Genomic DNA, 12,593 nt, shown 5'->3' with positions numbered 1-12,593 from the left:
TGCTTTAGGCAGAGTAGGGGAAACTAAGGTGATATTAACAGCTCTCATTTACATATAAATAACTGCTCTGGTCCTTGAAATAGTTGGCTTTTCAGAAAGTAGGTTAATCATGACTAACTCCACCTATATTTTTAAAGACTCTTCATTTGCTTAGCATTCAGACTGTTAACAATGACATCAGAGAAAATCCTGCAGCAGCTGTTAGGGTGTGCAGGTGACCCTGAAGAGCTGAGCTCTGTACTACAACGGAAAAGCTTCAGGTAGGATCCTGGGAACATCTGTTCTCCATCACTGCTCAGGATGGAGAGATTCATCAACAATTTGGCTGAAATCCAAACAGTGGAGCTTACAATATATCCTAGAGACAGGAAGGAGGCAATGGTGATTCCACAGGGAGTCAGTCAACAATCATTTATTAAGCACTTCTAGCGTGCCAGGCACTGTGCCAAATCCTAGGGAATACTCAAGGAGTTCAACTCATGGAATAATTTGCTCCACAAACTTTTTCTTTACAAATATCAAAAAGGTAAACCCCAATCCAACACGTATGGGTCCTGAGTTTAGGTTTCACTATTCACTCATTTTTTAGCTTCATCATGGACCCACACTGCAATCTCCACTACAAAGAATAAGCAGAAGAGCTTAAAAAGACAAATGTCTTACACCACACCCTTGGATCCAGAGCAGTTGATAGCGCATTTAAGAGGTCTCTTACAAAACTACCTTCACAGTGGGATTACCAGGGGTTGCATACCAACAGTGCTGGCATTTGGAAGCCAGTCTGTTCAGTTACAGCTCTCTTGGGGTCCTCTTCCATACTATGAAAGCTCGTGAAACAGCTTGAAGATAATGTAGTTCAAAACCCAATTTTAGAGCTAAGAAAAGACAAAGTGACTTGAACAAATCAACTTGGCATTTGCTACTGAGTGGTAGAAAGACTAGAATCCAGGACTTCTGACCCCCAGTCCAGTGCCCTGCCTGTTATACTGAGATTTCTTCCAGGTACTCTTCTGATCTTTAGGAGTTCTATAGAATAAAGTCAATGCTGCCATTCTGTTTAGGTGTCCCCACAACCGAGGTGAGAGATCTCAGAATATAGCCAGGCAGTACTCCTGATGGAAGACCATCATGTAGGGTAACCACACTATGGCTTATAAACTCCCTTCAGGGGTCAAAATACCATAGCCAGAGTCTCTAGAGCCCAAGACTAAACCACCAGATCATCCCCGCCACAGCCCTCCAGAAACCCTAGATCAGTTCAAAAAGATTCGCAAATTTACCTGTCATCTTTGTTTATCTGGTCTCCAAATCCTACAGTATCAACAATGGTCAGTTTCAGACGTACGTTGCTCTCCTGAAGCTCGTAACTCCTGGCTTTTAACCGGACTCCCGGCTCATTGTGAGTGGCTGGGTCACTTTCAAACTTGGTGTTGAATAAAGTATCCATTAATGTTGACTTACCAATGCCCGTCTCACCTGCATACACAAACAAAATGGAATCAGGTCCCTCCAATACCTCATTAACTTTGCATTTACCTTAATGGGTGGGGAACTGTGCCCCCAAGGCCACATGTGGCCCTCTAGGTCCTCAAGTGTGGCCCTTCGACTGAGTCCAAAATTCACAGAACAAATCCTCTTAATAAAAGGATTTGTTCTGTAAAATTTAGGCTCAGTCAAAAGGCCACACCCAAGGACCTAGAGGGCCACATCTCAAGGCTGCAGGCCCCCTACCCCTGCACCTATGAGATTCTTCCTCAGACACTCATATGTTACTATCAGACTTTAGAGTCTTAAACAGTAAGGATGACTCTTTAGCTGTGGAGGAAAACTGAATACTTACAAGATAGTCTTTGGACAGTATGTATACTTTACAACTCTTTACTATATTCAAGATCACAGGATCCCAGTATTCAGAGCTGCAAAGTGGGGTTTAGCAGATTAAAGGTAAACCCTTCATTTTATAGAAGAAACTCAAACTCAGGTTAAATGTCAGAGCCACATTGATCTCCACGTTCTCTGACTCCAAACTTTACCTCCCTCCCCCATGCTCTGCTATACAATACCAAGTTTCTGTCACTTTTTAAGAAGTATGTAGGGGGCAGCTAGATGGTGCAGTGGATAGGGCTCTGGCTTTGGAGTCAGGAGGACCTGAGTTCAAATCTGACCTCAGACACTTGACATTTACTAGCTGTGTGACCCTGGGCAAGTCACTTAACCCCGATTGACTCACCAAAAAGAAAAAAAGAAACAAGCATGTGGGCCATCATATTATATTTAAATAAATATTTTCTGACACCATCTAGTGTTGTAAAGTGGAATGGCATTTTTCAGAGCTACAAAATGTGTGCAGTCCTTTAAGGGCAAAGATCGATTCAATTAAAAAAGCAGGTGTTTAAAAGCATTTACTAAAGAAATCACTGTCCTACACCAGGGGTCACTCTGTACTATTTGTAAAGTCCAATGAACTGAGAATGGCTTTCACATTTTAAAATACAATAAAACTTTATTTAAAAATGTAAAAATTAGGGGTGAAGCCAAGATAGCAGAGTACAGGCATCAACCCAAATAAATTCTCCCAACATTCCCCTCCAAACAACTTAAAAATAACTCCTCAAATCAAATTTTGGAGTAGCAGAGCTAACAAAAGGTCAAAATGAGACATTTTTCCAGCCTAAGACAACTTAGGAGGATGATGGAAGGGATCTGTGACCGTGGGGTAGGAACCTGCCCAGAGCACAGCAGCAGAACCAGCAGTGGGCATTGGAGGGAACCATGACAGCAGTGACAGCAGCAGCAGCTTTGGGAGTTCTCTCCCCATCGATAGTAAGGGGGAGGGGGACCACATAACTAGTCAGAAAGAGATTAGAAGGGACCCTTTGCTGGCACTGGGTGAAGCTGGTGCTGATCGACCACACTATTGCCCACACACAATTATGGGTCACAATTGAAGTACTGAGAGGAGCCCTAGCAAGGCAACTGCAGGAGAACTGGGACACTTGTTAGAGTTCCAGGGTCAAGAGGAATGCTGGTTCCTGCAGCTGCAGGGAAGCAAGGGCCTTCTTGGGTAAAGACCAGAGTGCAGACGAAGAGAGCAGGGACCACACCTCTCCCTGAATCACACCAACTTGGAAGCACCAAAAACTTGCAGACCCCCAGAACTAGCTCTGAAAACAGAAGCACAGAAAATGCCTGAAGTTTGGAGCAGTGCCTCCCCACCCTCAGGTGAGCAGAGCCCAATTTTAATATAAAGTGCAAAGTCAAGAAATGGGCTGGAAAAATAAGCAAACAACAGAAAAAAGAACTTGACCATAAAAAGCTACTATAGTGGCAGGGAAAATTAAGACATACACTCAGAAAGAAGACAATAATGTGAAAACAGCTATAAGCAAACTTCAAAGAAAAATGCCAATTAGACCCAAGCCCAATAAGAATTCCTAGAAGAGTTAGAAAGAAATAAGAGCAAGTAAGTAGTACAGTGGAAAGAGTGCTGGGTCTGGAGTCTGGAAGACCTAAATTGAAATCCAACCTCAGATACTTGCTAGCTGCATGACCCTAGGCTTTGCCTCAGTTTCCTCATCTGCAAAATTAGCTGGAGAAGGAAATGGCAAACTACTCTAGTATCTTTGCCAAGAAAACCCCCAAAAGGGTCACAAAAAATCAGAAAGAAGAAAGTGACTAACAACAACAAAGAATGGTAGAAGAAAAATTGGGAAAAGAAATGAGAATGATGCAAGAAAATTATGAAAAGAGAATTAACAGCTTGGTAAAAGAGGCACACACATACAAAAAAATACTGAAGAAAATAACAGCTTAAAAAACAGAATTGGCCTAATGCGGTAGCTAAGGACTCCATGAGACATCAAAAAAACCGATAAAACAAAGGCAAAATTGCGAATGAAAAAAATAGAGAATGTGAAATATGTTAACAGAAAAAATAATTACATGGAAGATAGATTAAGGAGAAATAATTTTAATTTAAGAATTATTGAATTACCTGAAAGTCATGATAAAAAAGAACCTAGACATCATATTTCAAAAAAATTATAAAAGAAAACTGCCCTGATACCTTAGGTCCAGAGGATAAAACAGAAATTGAAAGAATCCACCAATGACCTCCTAAAAGAGATCCCCAAATGAAAACTCCCAGCAATGTTACAGCCAAATTCCAGAGCTCCCAGGTCAAGGAGAAAATAATGTAAGCAGTCAGAAAGAAACAATTCAAATATTGTCACAGTCAAGATCACACAAGATTTAGCAGCTTCCACATTAAAGGAGTGGAGGCCTTGGAATATGATATTCCAGAAGGCAAAAGAGCTAGAATTACAACCAAGAATCATCTACCCAGAATCATCTACCCAGCAAAAATAAATACAATCTTTCAAGGGAAAAAAACAGATATTTAATGAAATAGAGGACTTTCAAGCATTTCTGGTGAAAAGACCAGAGCTGAATAGAAAATGTGACATTCAAACAAAAGACTCAAGAGAAGCATAAAAAAGGTAAACACGAAGGAGTAATCATAAGAGACTCAAAGTTAAACTGTTTACATTCTTATATGGGCAGATGATACATGTAACTCCTCAGAACTTTATCATTATTAGGAGAGTTAGAAGGTGTCTACATAGACAGAGGGCATGAGTATGAATCAGTTATGTTGAATGATCTCCCCTTTCCCCCCCTCCACCCCCCAAATGAAGGAGTGAGAAAGTGGGCTGCATTGCAAGAATGGAGGAGAGATAGGATGGGGAGAATCTTCTCACATAAAAGAGGCATGCAAGGAACAACTTTTGTAGTGGAGGGGGTGATGGACGTGGGGGGAGGGGCAGGCAATGCTTGAAAGCTCACTCTCATTGGAATTGGTTCAAAGAGGGTTGGGTATAGTAACCTATCTAGCTTACCCAATAAGGAAATAGGAGGAGAAAGGGTTAAGAGATATGCGTGGGGGGAAATGACAAAAAGAAGGGTAGATTAAGAGCAGCAGTGATTAGAAACAAAGCAGGCTTCTGAGGAGGGTAGGATAGCAAGAGAGAAGGATAAACAGAAGAAAACAGGAGGAAGGGAAATGCAGAGTTAGTTACCATAACTGTAAATGTGAATGGGACAAGCTCACTCATAAAATGGAAGTAGTGAGCAGAAGGCATTAGAAATCAGAAACTAACAATATGTAGTTTACAAAAGACACACTCGAAACAGCAAGATACAGAGTTAAAACGAAGGGCTAGAGCAGAATCTGCGAGGCTTTAGCATAAGCACAAAAAGGCAGGGGCAACAATCAATCTCAGACAAAGCAAAAGCAAAAAATAGATCTAATTAAAATAATTAAAGGAGATAATCGAGGAAACTACATTTTGCTAAAAGGGACCATAGACAATGAAGGAAAAGCAAAAATTTTTACAGCAACTTTCTCAGATAAAGGTCTCATTTCTCAAATATATAGGAAACTGGGTCAAATTTATAAAAAATAAGATGCATTCCCCAACTGATAGAAAAATGGTCAAGGGATATGAACAGGTCAGTTTCAAAAGAAGAAATCAAATCTATCTATAGTCATATGAAAAAAAGTTCTAAATCACTATTGCTCTGAGGTACTGCCTCACACCTATCAGAAATTACAAATGCTGGAGAGGATGAGGGAAAATAGGGAGGTACATTAATAAACTGTTGATAGAGTTGTGAACTGGTCCAACCATTCTGGAGAACAATTTGGAACTATGCTCAAGGGACTATATCTCTTGACCCAGCAATACCACTACTAAGTCTGTACCCCAAAGAGATCAAAGAAAAACGAAAAGGACCGATAAGTAAAATGTGTGTGTGTGTGTGTGTGTGTGTGTGTGTGTGTGTGTGTGTGGTGTGTGTGTGTGTGTGTGTGTGTGTGTGTGTTCATAGCAGCTTTTCATGATGGCAAAGAATTGCAAATGGAGAGGATGCTCATCAATTGGGGAATGGCTGAACAAGTTATTGCATGATTATGATGAGTACTATTGTGTATAAGAAATGATGAGGGGGTTGGTTTAAAAAAAAAATATGGCAAGACCTATATGAACTGAAAGTGAAGTAAGGAGAACCAGGAGGGAGATCATTTTGCACAGTATTAGCAATGTTGTAATGATGATCAATGGTGAAAGACTTGGCTACCAAGCAATGTGAAAGGCCTAATGATGAAAAAATGCTATCCACCTCCAGAAAAAGAATTGATGAACTCTGAGTGCAAATTCAAGTGTCATTTTCTCATTTTCTTTCTCTCTCTCTCTTTTTTTTTTTTTGGTGATATGGCTAATATGGAAATGTCTAGCATGATTTCACATACATAATTGATATCATTTTGCTTCTCAGAAGGTAGGAAAGCAGTGGGAGGGAGGGGGAGAATTTGGAACTCAACCAAAAAGAAAAGAATGCTAAAATAAATAAATCTACATATTTTTAAGGCGAGTAAGGATCATTCTGCTCTCCCCAGTAGGACATAGTTTGCCTACCCTTGTTACATGATGACGGTATAAAGACAAATGACAATTGATAAATAGACCCTACCTTTAAGATGCTTACATCGTTCTGGACCTCAGTAGTTTACCATCAATAGACTATACACTTTGAGCTGTTCTCCCCACTCCAACTCTTTTGTCCAATCTCCTGATGACCAATAGTGTGTATTTGCACAAGTTTGCTGCTGCTGCTAGTAGAAGTAGCAGTAATAATAACAATAATAGCTAGAATTTATATAGCACTTTAAGGTTTGTGAAGTGCTTTACAAATGTTATCTTACTTCCATATAACAACCCTGGGAGCTATTATGCCAATTTTATACATGAGGAAACTGAGGCAGGTTAAGTGACTTGTCCAGGTATACATAGTAAATACCTAAAGCTGGATTTGAACTCAGGTCTTCCAAATTCAGGCCTAGTGCTTTGGTACTGGTGTGAAATATAGCAGAGAAGGAGAACAGATGTCCATTTCTCAGTGCTTAGCACAATCCAAGGCAAACAGTGAGTGCATAATACATGTTTGTTGCCTTGCCTTGTTGAGTCATCTGACCTGTGTGGGAGAAGCTTGAAACTACAACCTTTGCCTCATTAATTGAGCAAGTGAACACAATCTAACGTAACAGGAATTTGTTAAGAGTCACCTATGTGCAAGCAAGGTGATATGGATGGCACAGTGGAGAGAGCGCTAGCCTTGGTGCCAGCAAGAACTGAAAATTCCGTCTCTGGCTGTCTTAACTTCTCAAGGCTCTAGGCATACTTCCATGACTACAAATTGCAAAGAAGGTGCCAACTTAAATTAAAATGGGAGTTTCCTTGTGTGCAAGTTCCCTTATGCCAATGAAATCCCAGGTCTGATCCGTATTCCTACGCCGCCTATATGCAAGGCACAGTAAATGGTCATGCTGTGTCTTGCTTCAACCCAAAGAACCAAATGGTTGTGGATTTAGGGCAATAGACAAAGAAAATGAAGAAATTTTCAAAAGATGGCCCCGAGATTTCTGGAGGTTCTTACTCTCTACAAGAATAAGGACACTGGTGGGTAAGAAAAAGTGTCAGGCAGTTCAATTATGAAACAAAAATCCTAATAGGCATGTTAGTAATAGAATGAACTCTGAAAACTGCCCAAATAGACTGTTCTTTTGAGGCAAGCACATGCCAATGTAGCTCTTCAGGAAATCCTAGTGGGAATGAATAAGTGGTGTAATTATTTTGAGGGGATGACAAATTTATGGCAAAATGGCATCAGACTGGTTTATTTAAGAAAGAATTTCACTCGAAAAATCCCCCAAATGGTTACAATGCCCATGCTACTCATTGTTTTCCATTTTAAAAAACCTAAAGTGAAATGGAAGCTAGCAGATCTATTTCTAATCAGATGGTTGACATCATTTACCAATAAAATTGATTAGAACACATCAACTCAGACAGAGAATCCATTCAAGTAGATGTAATCCTAGGCTGTTGTGTTAATGGATCTGGATAGTCCTCCAGTGATTTAGATCATGTGAATCCAACCTAGCCACATCAACATGATTTTTGTCCATGTGTCCCCACATGCTCCCCAGAGGAGAAACTTAACATGCTGGGGACCTCCAGTTCTACTGAAATCACTAGGATACCCATAGTGCACCTGGGTTATATGTTGGTTGTCCCTCAACTTTTGCTACATGACCAGCCCATCATCTCTTCCATTGTGCTTTTTCCTCCCCAAAAGCAACAGTAGCATCTGCTGCTGCCACAACCCTATAGTCTTCCCCCCTCCACAACCCATGTCACCTCAAACACACAGCTGGAGACAGGTAGAAACAAACTATCGATAATGGCAACTCCATCATGCCCACAAATCTGCCTAACATAATTGACTTAACCCAATGGCCTTCTTCATCTAAGAAGGCTAAGGACCGAATTCATCCTCTCATTTCATGAGGGTAAGCACTTTTTAAGTCAGTGACCTATGTGGAAAATATTTGAGTCAAAGAACATCAAATTTGTAAAAGGCAAGATAACATTTTTTTAAAATGTGGAGAACACAGAAGCATAGCCATTTGCATTCAAATGTAAATGGAGAACAATGAACAATGTGGGCATTGATTGTGATAAGTAAGTGAATCAGTGGGTGGGAAAAACCACTTGGGTTCAGTTTGCCTCTAAATTTCTAAGCTATTTGCACTCTAAGCTATTTCTATCATCTGCATCATTAAATCAGACACACTATCACAATTGTGATTTGTTAAAAGGAAACTCAGTTTATGATAGCCGTTCTAAGAAAAACAATCTAACTTTCCAGACATTTTTTCAAGGAAAGTTCTCTCTATACCCTAACAAGCCTCGCACATTTTTGGACCCTCAAATAAAAAATTTTCTAGCTAATCAAGAAGTCTTCCAAGGTGTAAGTTCTACTTCAAATAAGCACAAATAATAAAAATAGCATTTCATTGAATTCAGAAAGTGACCGCTTAATATTTTATAGTTATAGTTGTATAGTATATATGTATATGGTATATGTAATAGATATGTACTACATTTAGTGTATATATATTGGCAGCTGGTGGTGGTTCAGTAGATAGAGTGCTTCTAATGACCCTGGGCAAGTCACTTAACCTCTGTTTGACTCAATGTACTCAACTGTTCTAAAATGGAGCTAACAATAGCACCTACCCACAGAGATATAGTGAGGAGCAAATGAGATAATATTTGTAAAAGTGCCTAGCCCAGGGCCCGGCACATAGTAAACTATACAAATGTTTATTCCCTTCCCTCCCCGCTATGGTAACAATTTATACAAAGAATCTTTAAATCTCTGCTAGTTTGTCAAGCGTTTATTATTTATCCAATGCAAACACTGCTGATGAAACTTTGGGATGTTAGTAAATGGAGGTACAGGAGAACAGCTGGACAGCAGGATCCACATTTCCCACTTCCCATCAGTAGGAGGAACTGTATTAGAAAAGTCACACTGGAAAGAAGGCTCCCACACTGGAAAGAAGGCTCCCAAACCTGGTTCTTTTCCAGGGCCTTTTTCACATAAATTCTAAGAAGGAAAGCAAGCCCATCTAGTACATTATGAATTATCTGGCGTCCAAATAATTCACCTGCAATTCTGCTAAACACAGATGGTGTTTGGGGGGATCTAAACTAATCAAACTAGCTGCTTGGAAAGTCTGAAATCCTTCAAGTACACAGATCCACAGGGTTTTCTGACTAAATGAACCCCTCTCTTCACTTTTTTGATGTCCCACTTCCCTACATCTTCTCCTAACCTCACAGACAACCAAAATGTTGAAATATGAAAACAATTTTAGAAATTCTGATAAAGGCATGTATTTCTATTTTCAAAAACTTTTCTTTCTCTTGGGTTAAGTTGGAGGATGGTTATGGCAAATGACACTTTTTAAAGGCACAGAAGGAAATTCAGACAAGCAGGATGGTTTTAAAAGTAGGGAAGTATGAAAATTTACTATGTACTTTCAAATTTACTACACACTTTTAAAAAAGCAGCATGAAATAGAAATTCACGATTTCCTATAGAATCCTTTTTTTTGTGTTCTGTTGGAACAACACGGAAATGTACTTTTTTGTGAGTTTAAGTTCAGAATAAAAAAAAAAATTAAAAGACTTAATTGAACCAAACTGTGTCAGTGTACAAGGAATCAGAGCTCCAGGAATCATTCTTGAGACCAGTGCCCCACTAAGGCAGATTCAGAGGCCAGGAAGCTGTGCCCGGCTGAATCAATTCTAGATCTTTGCTGAATATCATTTTCGTACTATGACTAAGTAAGTTTCCTTTCATCGTTTTAGATGGACCTACAGTGTCTCAGATTGGCCTGAGGCAGGCCTGGCCTCCTCCATCACGTGATCTAAACATTTGTATTAGCACCCGTCAAAGGAAACCCACTCTCCTTATAACTAGGGACAATGACTTTTGGCATTCTGAAATCAGGTTAGTTTACATCATGGGTACAGCCTTGAGGATTATTCACTCTGCCTCTCTATCCAACAGGCCTATCTGTACCAAAGTTTCAGGACACCTCATTTTAAACTTAAATCTTTTGTCATACAGAAATTTTGTTTTAAAATAATTACCGATAATCCTCTAAGAATATTTCAAATGCTTAAACCCAATAGCTGTCAACTCTATAACCTAACTCCCATAAGTCCTAGCAGTCAACATCCATTTAGAACCTGAGGTTTAAAGATGAGTCAATATAAACATTTTTGGCTTTGCTTCTGACTCTGCTGACTTCACCACCATGTGTTAGCTGCCTTCTTACCCTGGAACATCCCTCCACTATGCCCATTGTCCATTTCCTTCTGGGGGCCTCCATTTTTGAGCCTGACCAGCCACTTTTCACTCTCCTTCTGACTGTGCTCCTTTCTCTCTAGACTTCACCACTATGCCCGACCCATCCCCCTCCTTCCCAGTTCCTTTTTATGTGTTGTCTCCCCATCACGAATGTAAGCTCCCCAAGGGCAGCTACTGTCTTTCCTTTTGATCGTCTTGATATATCTACCTAATGCTTAGCACAGAGCCTGGATTACTACATAGAAGTGCTTAATAAATGCATTTTGCCCTGGTTCCCTGGCCTTGTCCATAAATGGGGAAGTCGAAGAAATGGTTGTATTGTAAATAAATCCAAGCCTATAAGATGAAAAAATCATCATAAAATAGAGACTGCTTATCTTAAAGAAGCACTCTACCAGCCAAGGAGCCAGTGTCATTGTAGCTTGTGAGGAATGTTACCCAGCAACACTCTTGTGCGATGCAGCTCTCTCCTGGTCATTGGCTGACCTATTTTTCCTGCTCTGTGGCCTCAGGCCTTTCACCAGGACATAGTTAATTTGAAGGCCGAACTCTATTGGCATGAGCTTTAATGGGTTGGGGGCAGAATTAGGAAAAGGAACCTGAGGAGTCCTTGACCTGCACTCATCACCTAGCAATATGGCTGTGCTAGTGAAGAACTCTGCCTTCTTCTGTATTGATGAGTTACAGTGAGAAAAAGATGGATAGATGAGTGTCATTGGGACCATTGCCCTTGGTACTCATCAAACTGAATTGTAAAAAGGCTTTGTGTAGTGAGGAGAAAGTGTGGCTGCTGGTTACTTTGGTCATATTTCTCATCGCACATTCTCTCATCCGATTTTTCCTACATAAAACAACAATAAAAATCTAAGTTGCAAAGTGGATATGGGTTTCTACTAATGAAGAAACACTGAAGTTTAGATTTTAGCAGCTCACTTCATTGACAGTTAAAAACTTTGAAAAATTGGCCTTACCTAACTCCCTCATCAGGTGCAGAACATACTAAGTTCTTTAATGGACTGTTCTATGAGTTGCTATCATTGAAAAAAAAATCACTTGGTGACCAATGTTCTGGTGATGAAGTTGTGCAAACATAACTAGGCGGGTTCGTAGACAACAGAGGATATATAGGGGCATGCTCTGTGCTTTTCCATCTTGTTAGGACTTGCCATACCTGGCTTGTATCTCCCCCCCCCCCACAAGAAGCTGATGAGACACAGGAGAAGGACTTTAACAAAGACCCATCTGGCCCTGTTCATCGCTCAATAGACGGTCTCACTTACCAACACAGAGGATGTTAAAGCAGAAGCCTTGGGATGTGGACTTGTTGACCAACTGGTCAGGAAGACTGTCAAATCCAACATGACCAGAGAGAGATAAGTTTCGAAGGTCTTCATTCTGAAACATTAAAAGGAAATACACAATAAACGCCCATATACATTCATAAAGAAAAGAAGGTAATTCTTTCCATATCCTCTTTTCAGTTCATGGAAAAAACAGGAAGAAAAAAAAAAGAAAGAAATCCCTGGGGCTGTGTTGTAGACAAAGAGTCAATAGCCTCCCAGGAAAGCAGGAAGCAAAGAACTCCCTATGAACTGGGAAAATACAACGTGGTAGTGTTCCAAATACAAGTCCTGGAGAGCCCACAATCATAACCGAGACGCTGTTCTCTGAACTTTATGGAATCTTAGAACAACATTGTAATGATCAGTATCAACGGCAATATCCCTCCCTGAACCATCCAGATCTGCACCTCCTCCCTGGGTCTGGGATGGTCATTCCCACCACTGGAACCCACTCATATCCTCATG

General features: G+C 40.2%; 1 protein-coding gene across 2 annotated transcripts in view; it reads right to left on the bottom strand.

Moving 5' to 3' along the window:
• Positions 1–12,176, bottom strand: part of SEPT11 (septin 11) — a 52,722-nt gene extending 40,546 nt beyond the window's left edge. The window contains exons 1-2 of one of the 2 annotated variants that reach the window (XM_027854456.1): positions 12,066–12,176; positions 1,281–1,476 (exon numbers count right to left, since the gene is read on the bottom strand). In XM_027854456.1, coding sequence (XP_027710257.1) covers positions 1,281–1,447 — 167 coding nt within the window. In that variant the 5' untranslated portion in view covers positions 1,448–1,476; positions 12,066–12,176. The remainder of the gene's footprint in view (positions 1–1,280; positions 1,477–12,065) is intronic. The other variant, XM_027854455.1, reaches the window with a different exon arrangement.
• Positions 12,177–12,593: the final 417 nt, after the last annotated feature.

Source organism: Vombatus ursinus, unplaced genomic scaffold, assembly GCF_900497805.2.
Source record: "Vombatus ursinus unplaced genomic scaffold, bare-nosed wombat genome assembly UNPS02010461.1, whole genome shotgun sequence".
NCBI classification, from domain to species: Eukaryota; Metazoa; Chordata; class Mammalia; order Diprotodontia; family Vombatidae; genus Vombatus; species Vombatus ursinus.
This window is presented reverse-complemented; position numbering and strand designations above follow the sequence as displayed.